General features: G+C 41.1%; 1 protein-coding gene across 2 annotated transcripts in view; it reads left to right on the forward strand.

Moving 5' to 3' along the window:
• Positions 1 to 22,559, forward strand: part of LOC124720147 (sorting nexin-13-like) — a 411,803-nt gene that overhangs the window by 118,991 nt on the left and 270,253 nt on the right. For both annotated transcript variants that reach the window (XM_047245452.1, XM_047245453.1), the window contains exon 7: positions 12,880 to 13,055. In XM_047245452.1, coding sequence (XP_047101408.1) covers positions 12,880 to 13,055 — 176 coding nt within the window. The remainder of the gene's footprint in view (positions 1 to 12,879; positions 13,056 to 22,559) is intronic.

Below are 22,559 nucleotides of genomic sequence, written 5' to 3' on the forward strand. Positions count from 1 at the left end.
TTGGTAAGTTGATAGAGGAGGCTTTCTATCAACATACCAACACTTTCGTTTGGTAAGCTACATCATCTTTGTTTTTAGATATATAATAGGAAGAAACATTCCACATGGGAAAAATATATTAAAAAACGCTGTGACTTACCAAACGAGAAAGTGCTGGTAGATAGACACAATAAAAAACACACACACACACACAATAAAAAAAAACACACACACACACAAATTACAAGCACCTCAAAAAACTATCCAATCTCCTGGTTTCCCACCTCCTGAAAGGCAACTCACTCACCCTTCACAACCTTTCCAGCAAACTTCAACCTCCTCTCATTGCACACAGACCCAGTCTCTCCCATCTACTCAATCTCCCACTTCCAGCTCCACTCTCCCCAACACCTCAAAATTCTAGCCAACACAATCTGGAACCACAACACCCTAATTCAGTAGTTAACCTTTCCTCCAAACCTCTCTCCCAATCCGAAACCTCTGTCCTATCCAAAGGCCTCACTTTCAGCCCCACTCCCAGATTCAACCAAACAGCCCTCGTCAAAGATTTACTGTCCTACACTCGTAGTCTCTGCTGGAAATATCACTTTGCCATGAAGAAAAATAATCGTGATCCCACTCCTAATGATCCAACTCCCCAAGACATTATCCAAACTGAACCCTGCCTGGAACAGTTCCGTCCTCCATCACAGCGTGACCCACCTCCTCTTCCTCAAAATCACCCTCTCCAAACCTTCCAGGAATTTCTCACTTCCAGCCTTGCCTCTCAATCTTTCTTGAAAAACCTTAATCCTACTCCCAACATCACCACAGCCGAAGCCCAGGCTATCCGTGATCAGAAAGCTGACTCATCCATCTTCATTCTTCGGGCTCACAAGGGTTCCACGACCGTGGTACTTGATCGTCGGGAGTATGTGGCTGAGGGACTGCGTCAGCTTTCAGACAACACTAAATACAAAGTTTGCCAAGGTAATCCCATTCCCGATGTCCAGGCGGAGCTTCAAGGAATCCTCAGACCCTTAGGCCCCCTACAAAACCTTTCACCTGACTCCATCAACCTCCTGACCCCACCGACACCTCGCACTCCTACCTTCTACCTACTTCCTAAAATTCACAAACCCAATCATCCCGGCCGTCTCATTGTAGCTGGCTACCAAGCCCCCACAGAACGTATCTCTGTCTACGTAGATCAACACCTTCAACCCATTACATGCAGTCTCCCATCCTTCATCAAAGACACCAACCACTTTCTCGAATGCCTGGAATCCTTACCCAGTCTGTTACCCCCGGAAACCATCCTTGTAACCATTGATGCCACTTCCCTATACACAAATATCCCACACGTCCAGGGCCTCGCTGCGATGGAGCACTTCCTCTCACGCCGACCACCTGCCACCCTACCTAAAACCTCTTTCCTCATCACCTTAGCCAGCTTCATCCTGACTCACAACTTCTTCACTTTTGAAGGCCAGACATACCAACAATTAAAGGGAACAGCCATGGGTACCAGGATGGCCCCCTCGTATGCCAACCTATTCATGGGTCGCTTAGAGGAAGCCTTCTTGGTTACCCAAGCCTGCCAACCCAGAGTTTGGTACAGATTTATTGATGACATCTTCATGATCTGGACTCACAGTGAAGAACAACTCCAGAATTTCCTATCCAACCTCAACTCCTTTGGTTCCATCAGATTCACCAGGTCCTACTCCAAATCCCATGCCACTTTCCTTGACGTTGACCTCCATCTGTCCAATGGCCAGCTACACACATCCGTCCACATCAAACCCACCAACAAGTAACAATACCTCCATTATGACAGCTGCCACCCATTCCATATCAAACGGTCCCTTCCCTACAGCCTAGGCCTTCGTGGCAAACGAATCTGCTTCAGTCCCGAGTCCCTGAACCATTACACCAACAACGTGAAAACAGCTTTCGCATCCCGCAACTACCCTCCCGACCTGGTACAGAAGCAAATAACCAGAGCCACTTCCTCATCCCCTCAAACCCAGAACCTCTCACAGAAGAACCCCAAAAGTGCCCCACTTGTGACAGGATACTTCCCGGGAATGTATCCGACTCTGAATGTGGCTCTCCAGCAGGGATACGACTTCCTCAAATCCTGCCCCGAAATGAGATCCATCCTTCATGAAATCCTCCCCACTCCACCAAGAGTGTCTTTCCGCAGTCCACCTAACCTTCGTGACCTCTTGGTTCATCCCTATGAAATCCCCAAACCACCTTCCCTACCCTCTGGCTCCTACCCTTGTAACTGCCCCCGATGTATAACCTGTCCCATGCACCCTCTCACCACCACCTACTCCAGTCCTGTAACCCGGAAGGTGTACACGATCAAAGGCAGAGCCACGTGTGAAAGCACCCACGTGATTTACGAACTGACCTGCCTACACTGTGAAGCTTTCTATGTGGGAATGACCAGCAACAAACTGTCCATTCACATGAACGGACACAGGCAGACGGTGTTTTTTCGTAATGAGGAGCACCCTGTGTCTAAACATGCCTTGGTGCATGGCCAGCACATCTTGGCACAGTGTTACACTGTCCGGGTTATCTGGATACTTCCCACCAACACCAACCGGTCAGAACTCCAGAGATAGGAACTTGCCCTTCAGTATATCCTCTCTTATCGTTATCCGCCAGGCCTCAACCTCTGCTAATTTCAAGTTGCCGCCGCTCATACCTCACCTGTCTTTCAACAACATCTTTGCCTCTGTACTTCCGCCTCGACTGACATCTCTGCCCAAACTCTTTGCCTTTACATCTGTCTGTTTGTGTCTGTATATGTGCGGATGGATATGTGTGTGTGTGTGCAAGTGTATACCACCCCTTTTTTCCCCCTAAGGTAAGTCTTTCCACTCCCGGGATTGGAATGACTCCTTACCCTCTCCCTTAAAACCCACATCCTTTCGTCTTTCCCTCTCCTTCCCTCTTTCCTGATGAAGCAGCCGTTGGTTGCGAAAGCTAGACTTATATACCACTAGAGGGTAAAGTGGCCCGTATTACCCATTGTTATAGCTGTCAGTGGCTCAGAGACGAGTTCAATATGCAGCAATAAAATATTTTGATCATTTGCCCAATAGCATAAAATGTCTGACAGGTAGCAAAGCTTGTTGTAAATGTAATTTAAAATCATTTCTCATGGACAGCCCCTTCCATTCCACTGATAACCAGCAAAGAAAAGTAGTGGCGTGAGAGGGAATAAAATGATAATGAGTTAACTAATGTTAACAGTAATGTTAGGTGGCTTACAAAACACTCGTTCGACCTATACTTGAGTATTGCTCATCAGTGTGGGATCCGTACCAGATCGGGTTGACGGAGGAGATAGAGAAGATCCAAAGAAGAGCGGCGCGTTTCGTCACAGGGTTATTTGGTAACCGTGATAGCGTACGGAGATGTTTAACAAACTCAGGTGGCAGACTCTGCAAGAGAGGCGCTCTGCATCGCGGTATAGCTTGCTCGCCAGGTTTCGAGAGGGTGCGTTTCTGGATGAGGTATCGAATATATTGCTTCCCCCTACTTATACCTCCCGAGGGGATCACGAATGTAAAATTAGAGAGATTCGGGCGCGCTCAGAGGCTTTCATACAGTCATTCTTCCCGCGAACCATACGCGACTGGAACAGGAAAGGGAGGTAATGACAGTGGCACGTAAAGTGCCCTCCGCCACACACCGTTGGGTGGCTTGCGGAGTATACATGTAGATGTAGATGTAGAATGTTGTATACGTATCCTGTAAACTGACTTGTTTCACACCATTTTGATAAAAGAATCATTCAAATGATCTATGGAACATGTAACTAACTAACTAAATAACTAACTCACTGATTTAATTATATGATTGTGTGTCTGAAAGAACAGGCACAGAGACTCTGGGTTTGAATCCCGGTCTGGTACACATTTTTACTTGTCGCCATTGATCTTGCTTAATGTCCTGAGCAGCTGACAGCAGTGCTCTCCCTTTAACTTACCTATCACTGACTTAAGTTTGAAGTATTGTCCTCATTAGTTTAAATGTGTTTGAAGTGTAAACTTTCTGATTGAATCCCCGTATGTTGTTGTTGTTGTTGTTGTTGTCTTCAGTCCTGAGACTGATTTGATGCAGCTCTCCATGCTACTCTATCCTGTGCAAACTTCATCTCCCAGTACCTACTGCAGCCTACATTCTTCTGAATCTGCTTGGTGTATTCATCTCTTGGTCTCCCTCTACGAATTTTACCCTCCACGCTGCCCTCCAATTCTAAATTTGTGATCCCTTGATGCCTCAGAACATGTCCTACCAACCGGTCCCTTCTTCTTGTCAAGTTGTGCCACAAAATCCTCTTCTCCCCAATTCTATTCAATACCTCCTCAGTAGTTATGTTATCTACCCATCTGATCTTCAGCATTCTTCTGTAGCACCACATTTCGAAAGCTATTTTCTTCTTGTCTGAACTATTTATCGTCCATGTTTCACTTCCATACAAATACTTTCAGAAACGACTTCCTGACTTCCCCGTATAATTGGGCACAAAGTTCACCAGAGGCCTAACTTAACTAGCACATTACATTTTGCAATATAAATGAAATGTAACCTACAACTTACACGTTTAAACAGTCATACGTATCACATGTCAGTGTAACATTAAAACAAAGAAACAACAAAATTTATATTTTTATTATTACCACTCAGTTTAGTAAATAACACACATTTATTAAAGCCTGAAAAATAAGACAAATGTAGTTCTTTCTAGTTTCACTACAAGCTGATAGTTCTCAGGAACTTCTGTAAACAGAAATGACTTTTTTTATCCTGATTTATCACTGGAATAAGATTCAAAAATTTATTTGTTAGCAAGGAATATCTACATTGTACTTGTTCTGGGGGAAAAACAATCGGATTCCATTATTGATAGATGTAGATTTATTTCAAATACCTTAGCAAGAAACAAATTAAAGGCAAGTAGTGTCAAAGGGAAACCAGGGGAAGGGGGTGCCTAATGATTTGCTGCTTGTGTGGAAAAAGTCCTCAAACTGGCCATGAATAATCCACAGACTGTATTAATTCTGATGCTCCATTTTCTGTAAAAATGACATGCTGTGCCACTATTTTAAAATATTGCATTTCAGTCCCACAAGTGGCAACTCATTTTTTTCTGGCACCTGGTAAAGCCAAATCTCATAAACAGAACACTAAGTGTCCTCGCAAACCTTCAAAGTCCAGTTCTGTGTGACAGAAGCTGTGAAGTTCTCACGAAGTTCTGATTCATTGTATTGTTCATAACATAGTGGTAACTGCTGTACAGTAACACACTCTGTGTAATAATTGTTGTGTGCACTTTGCTCCTTCTTTTTTGTGGCAGTTAACTCGAATCCTACTTCTCTCTTTGTTGCGTGCCTCCTGCCATATTTTACACACAATTGAATTACCCAAATTTAACTTGCTTTCATGTTCTGTCACCTCTGTCACTCTTCCTCCTTCTCATCATCAATAAATTTAACGATGGTAACAGTGAGTCGTCATACCTGATAGCAAAGGTATCTTTCATGATCTCACCATACGTCATATGTATTTGGATAAAATATTCGACAGTGAGAACAGAAAAAAAAAGGACTGTAATGGAGAGCAGTGGACAGCACAGCAAATTAGTAAAGGCTATAAGAAGCCTGCACAAAGGATCAAAAACTATAACAAATATAGGTGAAACAAGACCAGACTAAATTTTATTAAATGAGTATGGCAGTGGTGGCCAGTATCAACCACTCTTACCAATATCTTTATGGATGTCATCCTAAATGACAACATGTACAAAATATATTAAAATAGCAAAAGAAACCATGTTAAATTTTCTACTTTACGCAGATGATGTCTTGATACTGTGAGGAGGAGGAGGAGGAGGAGGAGGAGGAGGAGGAGAAGAGACCTTACAATGTGCACTTAACCATCTGAATTAGCTTTGTAAACAATATGATGATGAAATATTCAAAACCCAGTGATGGTTTTCTGTACTAAAGATTTGGTCCAATCCAAAATGGTTATGAATAATGTGATTTTATAACATGTGTATCCTCCATTTATTTGGAATGTCAGATTGGTCGAGACCGTACTTAAAATGTAGATACAAAGTGGCACTATCCGTAATGTATTTAAAAATGAGATCAGACCTGAAACAAGAGTAACATTTTATAGAAATAAGGCTCTTGCAGCATATCTTAATGGCAGTGATTTCTGAGTACCTACAAGAACAACATTAAGTGAAATACAAAAATTCAGAAATGAAATTTCTTATAAGGAGAAAAGGCTTTTCAAAAACAAACCATATGAAAAACAAAATAGTGCAACAACAACAACAAAAAGTGGGGCCAATGGAAAGCAGAATAACTAAATATTGCAACACCTGTATGATCACTTACCAGTGATTGACAGTAAATGATCTCTCTGTTTAGTCATAGCTTATAAACTAGCATGTTGGAAGAGCTTGGAAGATATGGACAGAAAATTTGTGAAAGACGGAACATGCTCAGCGCTAAACTGTGAAGTGTATAAGAAGAGAGAGAATAGTAATTCGTAAGTGCCGTTCATTTGTTATGTTTTAGTTTTATCCATGACTGACAGTAGGATGTCAACTGTCATAACTGATGCTCACCGTTTTACACCATATAATTGTGTCAAGCGGTTTTTATTCAGTTGCTGATCTGCCTCAGACATGGGTGTACAGTTAACAGCCAAAATATTAGAAGACAGAATATTGCTGTTCACGATGCACATCAAAAAGGTGATGCGATGTCAGTGACTCAGTTTTAAACCACTAATAAAATGTGTACCAGTGCAATGTGACACACCTAGGTAGTAGCACTGCGCAGATGATACTTGCATCATAATGGACTTGAGATTTTCCAGTATGCCACAGCTCTTGACACAGTATTGAGCCAGCTAGAACAATCACGTGACAATTGACTCAGTATATGAGAAACTATGAACTAGCCTCAACCACAAGCTACAGCTCTGCTTAAAATTTGACAATTTTATGAAAGACAGGAGGAGCCAGAATGAAATTGTGTTTGAACAAATTTGCAATAAGTATTTTCACACAGTACCATATGTATGGATATAAAAAAATTTAGTCGTTTTTAATTAAACGTCGACGACCATAGTTTGCCATCAGAAATTTTTTCCTCGATCCAGTACCCAATATTTTGTGTGTGTGTGTGTGTGTGTGTGTGTGTGTGTGTGTGCGGCGGGGGGGGGGGGATGAACAGTTGAGAGAGCGATGTTGGTCTTCAGACAGCAGAAAGCATGATAAAATTCATGTCTGGTGTGATGGTATAGTGGTGGCAGTTGCCACGCACCATATAGCGGAGATGCTGAGTCGCTCTGCGGTCATCGTGTGATAGTTGCGTTGCGTGAGTGCATGTGTGTGCACATGCACTATGTCCGACAAAGACCTAGCTGGCCAAAAGACCATTTTCTGACAGTCTTTTTGTTGTGCCTATCTGTGACTCATCATCTCTGCTATATGATGAGTAGCAACTATTCTTTTCATAATATTGTTACATTCCAGCCTGGATTTTACACTGTTGTATGGTGATAGAAGATTATTTGGCTAGAAACTGAAATATTGTAGGAGCGAATCCCAGCTGGGTCACTTTTTTCACTCTGCCTTTTAACCTAGCATTCCCTTTTGAATGATATGGAAATTCACCAGAAATGAAATGTCGTTCAGATTCCTTATTACACTGTAACTCCCCTTTCCCCAGTTGAATAACTGGTTAGGGACATGCATGTCACATAAGTGAGGTCAATTGACGGCAATAGTTTCTGAGCAACTGCACAGGAAAAAACATTTGTACAAAACCTGTGGTTTCCAAGTATTTATGTGTAGAGTAAAACACTGTTGTTATGCAGCTTTACTTCATAGCAGATGAACTCAACTATTTGGTGTTCTGCTTTCCTTGAGTCACAAGTAGATACTAACATGATTCTCTGTGTGGTGGACAAAATATCTTATTTGTTTGGACACTCAGATTATACAGGAGACTGGTAAACAGATTTCCACTGGTGATAAAGAGATTTAGCCCTTTTAGAAATCATAAAGAGATGGTCACAATCTTCTTGAGTGGGATTTGGGAATTTCTTGCAGATAAATACACAAGATTACAAAGTGCTCTACATGTGTTTGAGGGACGCATTTCAAAATACGATCACGATTTCAGACTACCAGCTTCTGCAACTCTCATATTACCAGTTGTGATTTGCATCCTTAATTCACTGCAAGGGTAAGGAAATTTGCAAGCTTTCAGAGCCAGTGTCTCCTCTTTCTGGTGGAAAGGTTGAAAGGATAGGATGAGTGATGAAGGAAAAGGACTGGCAAGGTTTACAGGATGGGGAGAGCTTGGAAAAATCGCCCAGAATCCGAGGTTGGGGAAGGCTTCTCGGTTGGTAAGAGAAGGGAAGACTCGACTGATTGGGACTGCACCAAACGAGATTTGGATACTTTAGGACTTAGAGGTGGAAGATAGCGTCATAATCGAGACGGAGAGAGCTGACAAAACATCATGCAAAGGTTAATAAGAGTGGAAAACTAAGTGGATTTCACATGGCAGACAGGAGAGGATGGGGGAATGGTTTACTGAGAAGTAATGCTGAAACTGAAGAATTAATGTAAATTGAGGCCAGGTGGGTGGTGAGAGCCAAGAACATGTTATAATGCCAGTTCCCACGTGCACAGTTCTAAAACACTGCGTCAGGACGACAGAATCTAGTTGGTAGGTGTGGTGAACTGCCACTGAGGTCGTGACTATCATGTTGTAGACCATCATCTGCAATATGATACTGTGTGTTGCCAGTATACACCCTGTATCTATGCCCATTCATTATAACTGATTACTCGGTGGTAGTCGTGCAGAGCTATTTGAGGTACAGTGGGAGAAATTTCAGGCAGAATGCACCTCATTTCAGGACACGATCTTAGGAAGTGGTATTAAAACTTGTCTTCGGTTCTTGCCACGCACCTTGACTTAACTTACATTAATTTCTTCAATCTCAGCATTTTTTCTGAGTAACTATTCCTGCTCTTTTCTTCTTTTTAGTTTTCTGTATCTTTTATTGTGTGACCTGTCTACTTTCCCTGCTCCTCACCTCCACCACATACAATGCACTTAGGTTTTGGCTGTTACTAACTCTTGCACGATGTTTTGTTAGTAATCTCTATCTTGCTTATTATCCTGTCTTCCACCTGTAAGCTCTCAGGCTTACAAATCTTTCTAGTGCAGTCTCCAGTCAGTCTGTCTTCCTTTCTCATCCTGTTGGTTAAGTCTTCCCTAACACGCAGTTTTGGGCAACTTTTCCATGATTCTCCTCATTTTCTAAACCTCATCAGCCCCTTCCCTTCATCCCTCTTCCTACAACTTCAACCTTTCTGCCAGAAGTAGGAGCCACTGGCTCTGGAAGCTTATAAATTCCCTTGACCTTCATATGTATGTTTTCACCTGCTTGGTGGGTAGATTTTTCATCTGTCCAGTTAGACCATGGTATGTACTTAGTTTCACAAGAGGAGTACTGTAACATGAGCTAAACACGTACATCTTGTGTGTAATTTTGTATTTTATTTATTTATTCCATGTGATCTGATGGTACGCAGTGTGTTACAGATGTCGGAAAATATCATTTAACATTGTTAACATATATTAACGTATAGTATCCTAATGTTATATTGCAAAGATTGGTTAAGTTTCCTTCACTCCATTGCTCAATGTTTTCAATTTAACATAAATAGTAAGATTACTGTTCTAGGTATTCATTTATAGAGTAAAAACAGTGATACAACAAATATGGCTTCACAGCTTTGCTAAATTTTATGTTGTCTTTGATGGACTTAATACTAGTGGGAAGATTGTTGAACAGTTGGAGGCCCATGTGGAAAGCTCCCTTTTTACACAGTTGAGTGTTTGTACGTAAAACATGCAGATTTGAGTTCCTCCTGGTGTTGTGTTTATGTATTTCATTATTTTATACGACTCTGGAGTCAGTTGGCACTATGTGGTTTCTGAAAAATTTTAGTGTCTCGAAATTGTATAGGCAAGGCAGTGTAAGGATTTCCAACTTTCTGAAGATGGGTTTGGAGGAGTCTCTGGGTTTGCTCCCAGTAATAATCCTCATTGTTCTCTTCTGGATTCTGAATGTGCTCAGGGCAGTTTGAGAATTTCCCCAGAATATCACACCATTTTTTAGGTAGGCTTGTATGTAAGCGTTGTATGCGCTGGTTACTATTTTCAGGCTAGCACATGATTTCAGTACACTCAATGCATAACAGCCAGTACTAATTCTGGCATTTACCTTTCCTGTATGTGTATTCCATTTCAGGCTCTCTTGAACCCACAGACCCAGGAATTTGAAAACAGTGTCAGTATCTTTTGGTTGGTTATTTACAGTGAGAAGCGGCTGAGAGGAATTTGCATATATTTTTTTTTTTTTTTTTTTTTCAGCCATACTATGATACGTGTTGAATCTGTTACATAAGCATACACCCATGATTTGCGTAAAATATTTAGATCGGACGTAAACATATTAGTTACATCACAGTGTGATCCCACGAGATGTCATCCCAAATGCCAGTTCGATATGGAACACACAACATTTGAGCCTTTGTACAAATTTCATGGGAAGAGTTGCTTGCATCATGTTAGTTATATGAAAATGGTGATATTCACTTAACGTTCTTCCCTGTTGTTTTATTCATGGCCACCAAAAAAATATGCTTTACCAGTTAAGGGGGGTAGGATGTCAGATGGGCCGACTTGGAGCAGGAGAGGCACCACAGGACATTTTAATTTCCACTATCTATACTTTTACAAATAAATCCATAAAACTTTGCCAGTATGACCAGAAAGGATTCAGAATTCATACTCATAGCAGTGGAAGTTCAAAGAAATAACAAAATAAATTTTTTTAACATGTGGAATTTCATCATTTTTTCACTTACTATTGGCTGCATTTGTTGCTATAGGTACACTTTTCTTCATAAGTAAGAGAGATTCTTCGATGAATTTTGCACAGCATACAAACCATACTTACAGGTGTATGAAACTCTAGAAGTTTCCAAATCTATTAAAAACTGTGGTAAGAATTCAGATAATTAACTATAAAATTTGAGTTTTTTTCTAAACATGAAGTTTAAAATGTAACAGCTCATTCAGTTTTTCATAAATTAAATAGATTCTAGAGTTTCATACATCCTTAAGTATGGTTTGCATGTTGTGCAAAATTCATTGAAGAATCTCTCTTACTTATGAAGAAAAGTGTACCTATAGCAACAAATGCAGCCAATAGTAAGTGAAAAAATGATGAAATTTCACATGTTAAAAAAATTTATTTTGTTACTTTTTTGAACTTCCACTGCTATGAGTATGAATCCTTTCTGGTCATTCTGGCAAAGTTTTATGAATTTATTTGTAAAAGTATAGATAGTGGAAATTAAAATGTCCTGTGGTGCCTCTCCTGCTCCAAGTCAGCCCGTCTGACGTCCTACCCCCCTGAAGACATCTGGCTGTTGATACTTGATGATACATGTGCAAAGATGAAATGTGTGCTAGTTTGTGTGTGTGTGTGTGTGTGTGTGTGTGTGTGTGTGTGTGTGTGTGTGTGTGTGTGTCACAATAATAATAATAATAATAATAATAATAATAATAGAATGATACAAAACTTAATTGTAACTGCGACCACTGGTTTATGCAGGGCATTTCAAAGGGGAATGTACAGGTACTAAGGCTCTGTAGCATTTATTACATTCAACCTACAATTGTAAATAATACATAGAATGAAAGAGCAGCTGAAACAGTTTTTCTTACAAGAGTTCAATGTGACCACCATTCGTCTGATATAGTCGGTATGAGAGTTCTTCCTGACCCCGCTCAGTGGCGTCTGGTATAATTGTTACAATGATTCTGTTTCTTAAGTTGGGTGGCTCAGTGGGTAGTGGAGACACATACACAAGGTCTGTTATGAATCCCCAAATGTAAAAGTCGCGTTGAGTCAGCTTGTGTGTGAATATGGTGTCACTGGAACTGCTAATTCATGACTACCCTCCGTACTGATACCTGGAGGGTACGCGTGAAAGGCTCTCATTTGTTCGACATGTTGTTCAGTCCCTCTTGGCTCTTTCCTCTCTCTTCCCTTTGTGTACAGGTACAAAAACAAAACTGCTTGAGTTGCTCTTTCATGTGATGTATTATTTATAATTGTAAGTTGAATGTAATAAATGCTACAAAGTCTTAAAACCCGTATATTCATTTTGAAACACCATGTATTTCAGCAATAATACCCGTCACAGAGAGACTACCTACAGGTGTCACGATCTTACAAGATTAGTGAAATCTCGAGAATTAGAGAAAATTGTGACTGTGATTATGTATTTATGTATTGGATGCTGTTTATATGTATGACGTGCATCATAGAAGATTCTGCAATTTGTTTTACTATTAAACTCTGTAGTACATTAATAGCACTGAGACATAGCATTGAGGTATTACTGACAGAAGTCACTAAACTGCGAGGTGATAGAAAGTTTGAAAAGATCCCAACATTTCTCGAGTTGTGGCATAAACTGCTTGAGCAGTTAGTTGGGGTCAGGTATAATGCTGTTAGGTAGTAACACTGGCAGACTGCATTGCAAAAATAATTTGCTTTATAAATTTCTTAGTGGTACGGAGTTTGAAAGTCAGTCTTCCGTTAAATCGAGTGAAATTATTTTCCGGATTTTGAGAAGTGTATTTATTTTGGCAGGAAAGAAATTCAATATTTCCTGTACATTTTGAGTTTAAGCCTGCGACACTCGGTAAGATTTTGGCATCTGTACCGAGCTGTTTTCTGCTGTTCGCACAGAGTTCTTGCGCGACCTGTCGGAGGTGGTGATGTTCCTGCTGCTGCCGCCCGAGGACTTCCAGTGCAAGGCACTGCGCTTCCTGCTGCGCGAGCTGCTCGTCTCCTCCGTCCTGCTGCCGCTGTTCGCGCTGTTCTCCGACCCGGACTACATAAACCAGATCATCGTCTGGCTCGTGGTGAGTGGGCGGCATCTGCTGCATTCGCTTGCAGTCGTCAGCTGCAGCTGCTTTCCACAGATTGAGACAGATTTAGAGAGAGTCACTATTGCGAGACTCCTCTCATGTTTTCCTCACACAATGTCCTACGAACAGTGGACAGGCAGCAACAGGCATATGTGGTCTGTTCGAGAAATTCTGGAACAGTTGTAATTTCGTGCCAATGGTATGTTGGAGCGAAATGCAATTGGCACCATTGCACGTGCCTGTGCTTAATGTGTAACAGCCAGAAGTTTCATTGTTGTATGTCTCTTAGTTATTTTTCAGTGCTTTATTGAGTAGAATGCTGTGTTGCACAGTTTGCAAATTTCAAGATGACAGAGTAAGAGGGGCAATGCATTTGCATTAAATTTTGGATGAAACTGAAGGAAACCTTTATAGCTACACACACCAAATGATGCAGGAAGCCAATGGTGATGAGTGCTTAAGCCGGACTCGATGTTACAAACAGTTCACACGGTTTAAAACGGCCGAGTGGAAGTTAAAGATGATCCTCGTTCAGACTGCCCTTTCACATATACCGACGACACTCGTGTCAGGAATGTCAGTGAAATGGTGCATGCCAGTCACAGACAGACTGTCAGAGAGATTGCAAAAGAATGTAACATATCAGTTGCATCATGAATCAAGACCAGAAAGACGTTCGCCTCGCAATTTATGAAGAGCTTTCGGATCGCACGATTGAGAACAAGATGTTCCTTAAGAGAATCATAACTGATGACTGATGAGACAAGGGTCTACGGTTATGATGTTGAAACCAAGGTTCAATCTTCGCAGGGGGTCCAGAAAGGTTGTCCAGGTCAGGTCAGGTCAGGTCAGGTCAAATGTCAAAGCCACGCTGATAGTTTTCTTTGAATTTGAAGAATTAGTTCATTGTCAGTTGGTGCCACAGTGTGGCGGCGCGGTTCGTTCCATCCCTTTACGACGGACCTGCACCTACCTGTGAGCATTGTGTCAGCACATCATCAGTAGGAAAGCTGTGTGAAACCTACTGTACTTCGACGTGAACCAGGCTGCAATTAAAGTCACTAATCTACGTTTCGGGAGAAAGTTCTCATATGAAATGAATGGTTGGAAATTTTGTCCTCAATTAATATATTCTGAAACTTAGGTGAACAAGTATCACTGCCAAGCCCCTGCTAGTCTTAACACAATCACTCACAATCCCTTTCACCCATGTTAGCAAGTTTATGGTGTTTCATTTCCCGAAAACGTAATAACTACAAAAATGCTGATTGTTTTAGATCGATAATGCTCGCTAAATATCAAGTCTGTCGGTACCAAATGCAGTCACAGTTTTTAGCCACCGACCTGCTCAATACGCCACGTGGAATATATATCTTTTCTTGTCACAAAATTCACTTATAAATTCCGAAATTTCTACACCCACATCAGAATCATTATGCCGTCACTTTACCACACTTTTGATGTATGAAACACAACTAGATCCTGCAACTTACCTTTTACATCGGAACTACTACTACACATGTCCCATCTATTTCACGAATAGCCTTCGACTCCTCTCTAGAATACTCTAAGTCTTCTCTACCAGCAGAGAAAGGCGCACGAAGAATATTACTTTACCATTGGTCAGTTTACTCAACAGCCAATAGCAAAACAACATTCTTCCGCGTCAATCCACACTTTTCATAAATAACCAATCGCATAATAGTAAACCTAACGACTGCACTTTTTTCCCGACTCAATTATCTAATATGCTGAAGTTTTGCTTATGCATAAAGTTATTTACTATTGTTATTTATACCTGAATTAATTTTCCCTTTACCATAAACTTACTTCACAAATCTATTCTACAAAAATCCCCATTGTCCATCCCCCCACTATATCCTACTACATAACTCGTTAAACACTTCTCCATATTAACCTTAAATCACACTCGCGCATCATTCATACTGCAAAAACATATTTGCAATATTTTACATACATAAAAAGGCATGTAACACTTTATGAAAATACTAGAACAGTTTATGTAAAACATTGAATTACTTCAGTGCAGTCTAGTGGGCACAATCTAAACTAACATCACAGTCCCCCTATCCAATACTGTCCTCTATTGGCTGATACATAAACTACGTGCGCGTCCAGTCTCGCGTCACCATCTGTCACTGTCCAGCTCTGAGACACATCTCCCATTTAACTGTCTCCAAGGCAGGTTCGTTATATGGCACTACGCCTCAACAGGTACAAACTGTTAATCGATGGTACTATAAAAAAGGAATGCGATGCTTGCGAGAAAATGTGAGAAGAAAACTGCCTGAAATGTGGCGAGACAATTAACGGCTCTTGCATCACAATAGCGCACCCACACATTTGTCCCTGTTGGTGTGTGACTGTCGCACAGAAAATGAAATCACTGTGATGCCTCGCCCTCCGTACCTCTACAAACCTGACCCCTGAGGACCTTTTTTATTTCCAAAGTTGAAAATTCCCTCGAAAATGTGAAGATATGGAACAATAGACGAATTAAAAGAAAATTCGCAGATGGCGCTTCGCACAATCCGGCAAGACATACCTAGACTGCTTCTGATGGCATTGGGAGCAGCGTATCGATTGTGGATGAGTGTATTTTCAAGGAGACAATGCACAATAAGTAAAAGGTAAGTGTAAGAAAATGTTGTGGACAAAGCGCTGGAATTTTTTGAGCAGTTGTGGACAAAGCGCTGGTATTTTTTGAGCAGACCTCATGTTCAGTACGCGTAGATTTCTAGAGAGCATTTGACCCAGTGCCATTCTGCAGACTGTTTCTGTTTTAGTTTGGTTTATTTACTAGTGAATCCGGCAGTGCATTGCATTTGCTAAATGTGAATTGGATATCGATCCTGATCTCCTGCACCCCCCCCCCCCCCCCCCCCCTTTGTCTGCTTCCGCTTCCTCCTGCACCCCCGCCCCCCTTTTCATCTCTCCTTCTCTCTGTCTATTTCTGGCTTCCCTTTCTCTCTCCACCCTCCCCCTGCCCCCCTTCTCTCTCTAACCTCGAGTCTTGTTTATTGTCACTGCCGATGAAATCTTGACTGGAAACTGAAGTTGCTTAAAATGAATGAATAAATCGATTGGGATATTTGGTATAAAGGGAATGAGAGACATCTCTCCATCTCCTGGGTCTGTGAGGGTGGTAGCTTCAGTGACAGTATTTTGCACGGTTGTAATCTTAGAACGAGCAGGATTACAAAATTTTGGACTATTGAAATTCAGTAGTGGCTGTATTGTAATCAGAAGTCGATAAGCCATAAATACAACTTTGTCATTTTCTCTTCAAACTAACTGCGAGAAAGAAAACAAAACATCATATAGTTCTATATACAGTTTTTTGTTTAAAATTATATACAAGGAGAAAAAAATTCATGAGAGAAACAGTTTGTCAAATGGTTTAAATGCTCTGGTACTGTAGTTAAAACTTAATCCAAGAAAGGAAATGAAACTGCACTCTTATCATTGCAACATTTTCTTTGTTGCAGCCACATAGTTTGGCAGCAATTTCCCCCTTCTGAGTCTTTCAATTAATTCTAATTTTTGTTTTAATGCCAACATGTTTCTTTTGCTTTTCCATCTCCTTTTTTACAGATTTATTTTAACTTACTCCAGTGACATTTAACACACTGATTAACACCAGAAAACTGAGTTTGTTTCTGATTTACTTGGAACAGGCTGGCCGATAATAACGAAGGCAGTCTTCTGTCGTCATGTGACAGTTGTTTAAAAATGGAAATGCCACTTATTGTTATGCGACAGGTTGTTTATTGCTCAAAAATACAACAAAAATAATCACTGAACGATCATTTTAGTAAACAGAGAATTTGAAAAGTTTATTGTTAGACTTCTATTCCAATGACATCAATAATATATGATCAAAGAGGGGTCTTCGTTACTGATCACTCTGGTCTCCACCACTCAAACATAACTCTGAGACAAATACATATGTTTACTGCTAGAACAGCTTCCAAACATTACACTTTAGTAATTAGTTCTGCAGTGACATACAAAGTTTAGTTCATTGCTTATTCATATCTCAGTTCGGTGTAACTCAGAGTAATCTGCTTCCTGCCACTGCTGCCGTAGTCGTTGTCCCGGTCCATTTCATCTGCAAACTGGATCTAGTTAGATTTCCATGAAATAATCCAGGTACCAAGTCATTTAAGAGTGGTTTATTAATGACAAGCTGCACCACTTATTCTTGGTGGGAGCCCACTCCACATAACAGACTACATAGTCACAAAATCATTGTAGTACAAGAATTAGATTATTACACTGACATGCGACACAAGTGCAAATTTATAAAACTAACGATTAAAAGTTCAAAGTTATTATGAAGAAATATACAAGAAACCTTTCGTATTTTATGCCCTGTCTGGCATATACAATATAAAAGATTTTTACATAAGATGTATATCACATTATAAAAAATAGTGAAAAACAACAATGCCAACATAATTTTTCTTAATTATGGCTTAATTAGTGAATGCAAAATAATTCTAGCATATATTGGGCAAATATAACATACACGTAAACAAATGAAATAATAAATTTTATGAAATTTAATGTATTATAAGAAATCACTCATTTTGTGCAGGTATACTAGATACAATTGGAATTACAAAACTTTCAGTAAATTGCCTCTTCGGAGAATATTTTATTAGAGTATCAAAAAAGGAATGTAAAACAAGGGGGTTGTTTTATTTCAGTGTTCATAAAGAGTATAGTGTAAAAGTTTGAAGTAAAGAACTTGTAGAGATTTTTGGTAACAGTATTAAACAACCAGTTGTCTTTATGTAGTAGTATAGGTTACATTTTTGCCTTGGGCAAATTATCAGTAAGAACAGTAGTTTTTCCCCATACATTGCCAAATAAAAAGACAATATGCATTATTACACCTAACAGAATACTACTTCACAGTAACATCACTATTTCTACTTAAGCGAAGACTACTACAACCACTGTACCTAGCTATGTCTACGACTCTTGTTGCTGTACAACTTGTTTCTCTTCTGTCGCCAGTATATGCTACAATTAATCGAAACAGATTATAAATGGTAATAGCACCAGTTTTTCTCTGCCATATTCCACAATGCACTTTACAGCTCTCCCGATCCTAGGCACACCCTGCTGTTTCCTAGGACACTGTGGGGAGTGTTACAATAGAATCAGCCTTTCCAGTTGTCTGCAGTTAGCAGGGGAGACCACTCCTGTTCTTGGGGAGCGTGCCAGCCCACATCATCCCTGTTTTAGTTCCTCGGATGGTGAAACACGACCAGTGGCTGCACTACCACTCTGGTGGTGGTAAGATTGCCATGCGTGTCCTGTCAGTTGTCTGTCTGCTGAAATGACGTCCAATGCTTTCACTGCATTGCTTCTTGATATTGTGTCGGTAACCTTCCATACTGCAGTATGAGACCGTCTACAAAGAGTGTCTGCAATATTGTTCGGGGTCTGCCGTACTGTTTCGCAACATAGTACTCCTTAACGATGAGTCTTCTTTATCTATTCAGTTAGTACTAATCAGTATCGGCAACACTGGTATTGATGGAAATTGCCAGCTAGCATGTGCTGGTATGCCTCCTTCACCGTATGCACGAGTGGAGGTTTTGACTTACCAGAGAGTGTGAGGCCTCGTAAGGGAATCGTGTGCTTTGTTGCTACTATGTTTTTTATGTTTTGGAGAAAAACGTAGGTTCACTTCGCTGTTTGGGCATCGTCCCATCATTTCTGCCACAAAAATAACAACATCCGGGTATACAGAATAAGTTCTTAGATATGTGACTGGCCATTTATGTGGACAGACAACACATTAGCTGCCGTGTCAGTGCAGAATGCCACATGGTGGTTGCAGCGAAGTTGGTGGATCGTGTGGCTGCTTACTGTGTTTGATTGTGGAGGAGATGCCTGTGATGAGAGGAGTGGAATGGGTGGTAATGGAATAGGGGCAGCAGGGAAGTGGGGGGGGGGGGGGGTTGGGGAAAGATGGCTGATTGGTGGGAAGGAGAGGCAGTACATTTACAACATGTATTCAAAAACATCTTTATTGCTAATTGTACAACATTTGAAGCACCACCTCCTCTCAAAATAGTCCCATCTACTTGCATGATGCCTTTCCTATCGTTTCTTCCACATCCAGAATGCCTCCTGGAACACATTTTCTGGGAGGCACGCAGGTCTCAGGTAACATTGTCCTGAACTACCTCTGTGGTTTGGAAATGATATCCTTTCAACGTGGTTAGTTTGGAAAACAGTAAAAAGTCTGCTGGGTGTATGTCTGTTGAATACAGTGGATGGGGCACCACAGCAGTGTGATGTTCTGCCAGATAGCTGCAGACGAGGAAAGGTGTGTGAGCCAGTGCATTGTCATGATGCAACATCCAAGTCCAGTTTCCTCACGATTCAGGCCTAAAATGCTGCTCACTTTCAGCAGTCGTTTGAACAGCTGGACGATTAATTTTCACGAATCGCAGCGTGAACTCGCTCGACACGTTCACCTGTCGATGTGAAAAGCGATGCAGGCTCGTTATTGTCATCGACCGACATTTACCCTGTTGAAAAAGCTTGAGCCAGCCGGAGCACTGAGTGCAACTCACAGTCCCGCCTGTCTGCTTGGTCAAACACATGCAGTGTCTCTATGGAAGTTTTGCCAAGTTTGTAGAAAAACTTCACATACAGATGCTGTTCTTCAAGCTGTTTCTGTATCACTTTGGCACTAACGTGATGAGCAGCTTGTGCGTGTGCTCACTTAAATAACTGTAGCTCTCTTACTAACAGTCAGAGCAAAACACTGCAAACAGTAATTTGTCATCTAAAGCTGCTGCTACGTGTGCTCATTAACTCCAGTGCACTTATTTTTGAACACAAAAGTCGCCGTATGGGGTAGGAATGTGGCCCCATTGCACTCATTGTAGCACCAGTAGTGGGAGATATGTGGCATCTAGCCTACATCTACATCCAACTGTTAGTGCCACCATACAGTGTGTGGCAAAGGGTGCCTTGTACCACTGGAACCTATTCGCTTCCCTGCTCCACTCATAACTGACGTGAGGAAAGAATGTCTATCTGTATGAACCCAGATATCTCTTGAAACTTTCTGGCAGATTAAAACTGTGTGCACGACCGAAACTCGAACTCTGGACCTTTGCCTTTCGCGGGCAAGTGCTCTACCATCTGAGCTACCGAAGCACGACTCACGCCCGATACTCACAGCTTTACTTCTGCCAAACTTTACAGAAGAACCTTCGCAGGAGAGCTTCTGTAAAGTTTGGAAGGTAGGAGACGAGATACTGGCAGAAGTAAAGCTGTGAGTACCGGGCGTGAGTCGTGCTTCGGTAGCTCAGATGGTAGAGCACTTGCCCGCGGAAGGCAAAGGTCCCGAGTTCGAGTCTCGGTCAGACACACAGTTTTAATCTGCCAGGAAGTTTCATATCAGCGCACACTCCGCTGCAGAGTGAAAATCTCATTCTGGCAGATATCTCTTGTCTTGTCTTTGTAGTCCTTATCCGAGACCTATCGTATTGCAGTAGAATCATTCAGCAGCCTGTCTCAAATGCTGGTTCTGTAAACTCTCTCAGTATTATTTCTGATGAAGAATGTTTTCTTCTTTTGAGATACTCTCATTTAGGTTTGTGGAATGTCTCCATAATGCTGATGTGTAGATTGAACTTAACATTTACAAATCTAGTAGCACACCTCCAAAATACTTCAATATCTTTCCTTAATCTGACCTGGCAGACATCCCAAACACTGGAGCAGTATTCAAGAATGGGTCATGCTATTGTTCCGTGTGTTGTCACCATTTTAGATGAGGTACACTTTGCTAAAATTCTCCCAGTAAACTGTTTTCGAACACTTCCCTTTCCTTCAGCTGACCTTACACACTTCGCAATAGTACGCTGACATGACTCTGTGGAGATACATACCACTAATACTGTGTTCAAATGTGACAGGATTGTTTTCCCTGCTCATCTGGTTTGACTTACAATTTTCCACATTTCTGCTATTCTTCACAGCAAATACAAATTTTTTCCAAGTCATTCTGTTTCTCCAACAGTCGCTCAATGACAGCACTTTCATGTGCACTACAGTGTCATCAGCAGGCAGTTACCGATTACTATTTTTATTTGGGAGATATGCACATAGAGAACAAAAGTGGTCTTACCCACTTCCCTGTGTCACTCCTGATGTTAGCCTCATCTTAAGTGAACACTCACCATCCAGCAAAATGTCCTTACAGCTTTGACAACTGCATCTGAGTATTGAAAATGTTAGCCACATAGTCCATCTTTCAGAGGCTCAAAGAGATGGAAGTCTGAAAGAGCAAAATCGGGTCTGTATGGTAGATGTGGTAACACAGTCCAGCCGAATTTTGTAATGAGTTGTGTGGTCGCAAAAGTGGTGTGCAGCCCGGCGTTTATCATGTCCCAGGTGAAAGTCGGTCTCCTTCACTGGCCTCACCCTGGAAATTTGGGCTTTCATCTTAGTCAGTGTCGTCTTGTAGCATGCTGAATTGACAGTTTCTCCAGGCTCCTGGACCTGCAAAAGAACCATATCCTGGCCATCACAGAAGACTGTGCACATGCAGATGGCTGTCTCTCGAATTTCTTATTTGACTGAGAATTTGCATGATGCTGTAATATCTCTTTATATTCTACTAATTATTCCTGCACAATTCTATGAGTGAATTACGTTTCCTACTTAACCATCTATATACTCGCAGAATCGATGCGCAAAGTAGTACAGTACTATTACTATTCCATGAGCGCATAATTACTCTTTGTAATATTCTCTCTGGTGTGTGTTGAGAGGACTTCAAGGATCTTCTCCATGCCGAATAACCGCATTGAGTAATTGTAATTTTGCTATCGAGATTACTGGAAGAAAGAGGTTGGAAGTATATTGTATGCTAATCAAGAGAATATATACTGAGCATTTACATCCCAGGTGTGTAAGGAATTTCATTATATATGTATTCTCTAATTGGAAATTTGCACGGATGTGTCATTTCGTTGGTAATCAGAAGGGAACTTCTGATGAATTGGAAACGAACCTGCAATAATTAGATCCAAGAGCTCCATTATTTCATCGGGTAATTAAACTCTATCAAAGCAAACTTTCCGCTTGATCTGAGGTTTCCCGACTGACTACGCTACACAAGACATTTTGTTTACACAGGATTCCAGATCGCTTCGAATCATCGAGACTACGGACACAGACAGTCATCGTCCGATTCCGATTAAACAAGTGAACCTTAATTATAACTTTCTTGAGCGACTGATGGCTGTGATATGGCTGCTTATGAATGAGATCATGAATAAAATACTAATAACTAACTTTCCTCCTCACCAGCAACCAGTATGAACACAATATTAATTAAAATTATAATGCCATTCTGTGGTCTGTCTTTTGCCTCCTCACCAGCAACCAGTATGAACACAATATTAATTAAAATTATAATGCCATTCTGTGGTC

This window comes from Schistocerca piceifrons, chromosome 11 (genome assembly GCF_021461385.2).
Source record: "Schistocerca piceifrons isolate TAMUIC-IGC-003096 chromosome 11, iqSchPice1.1, whole genome shotgun sequence".
NCBI lineage: Eukaryota > Metazoa > Arthropoda > Insecta > Orthoptera > Acrididae > Schistocerca > Schistocerca piceifrons.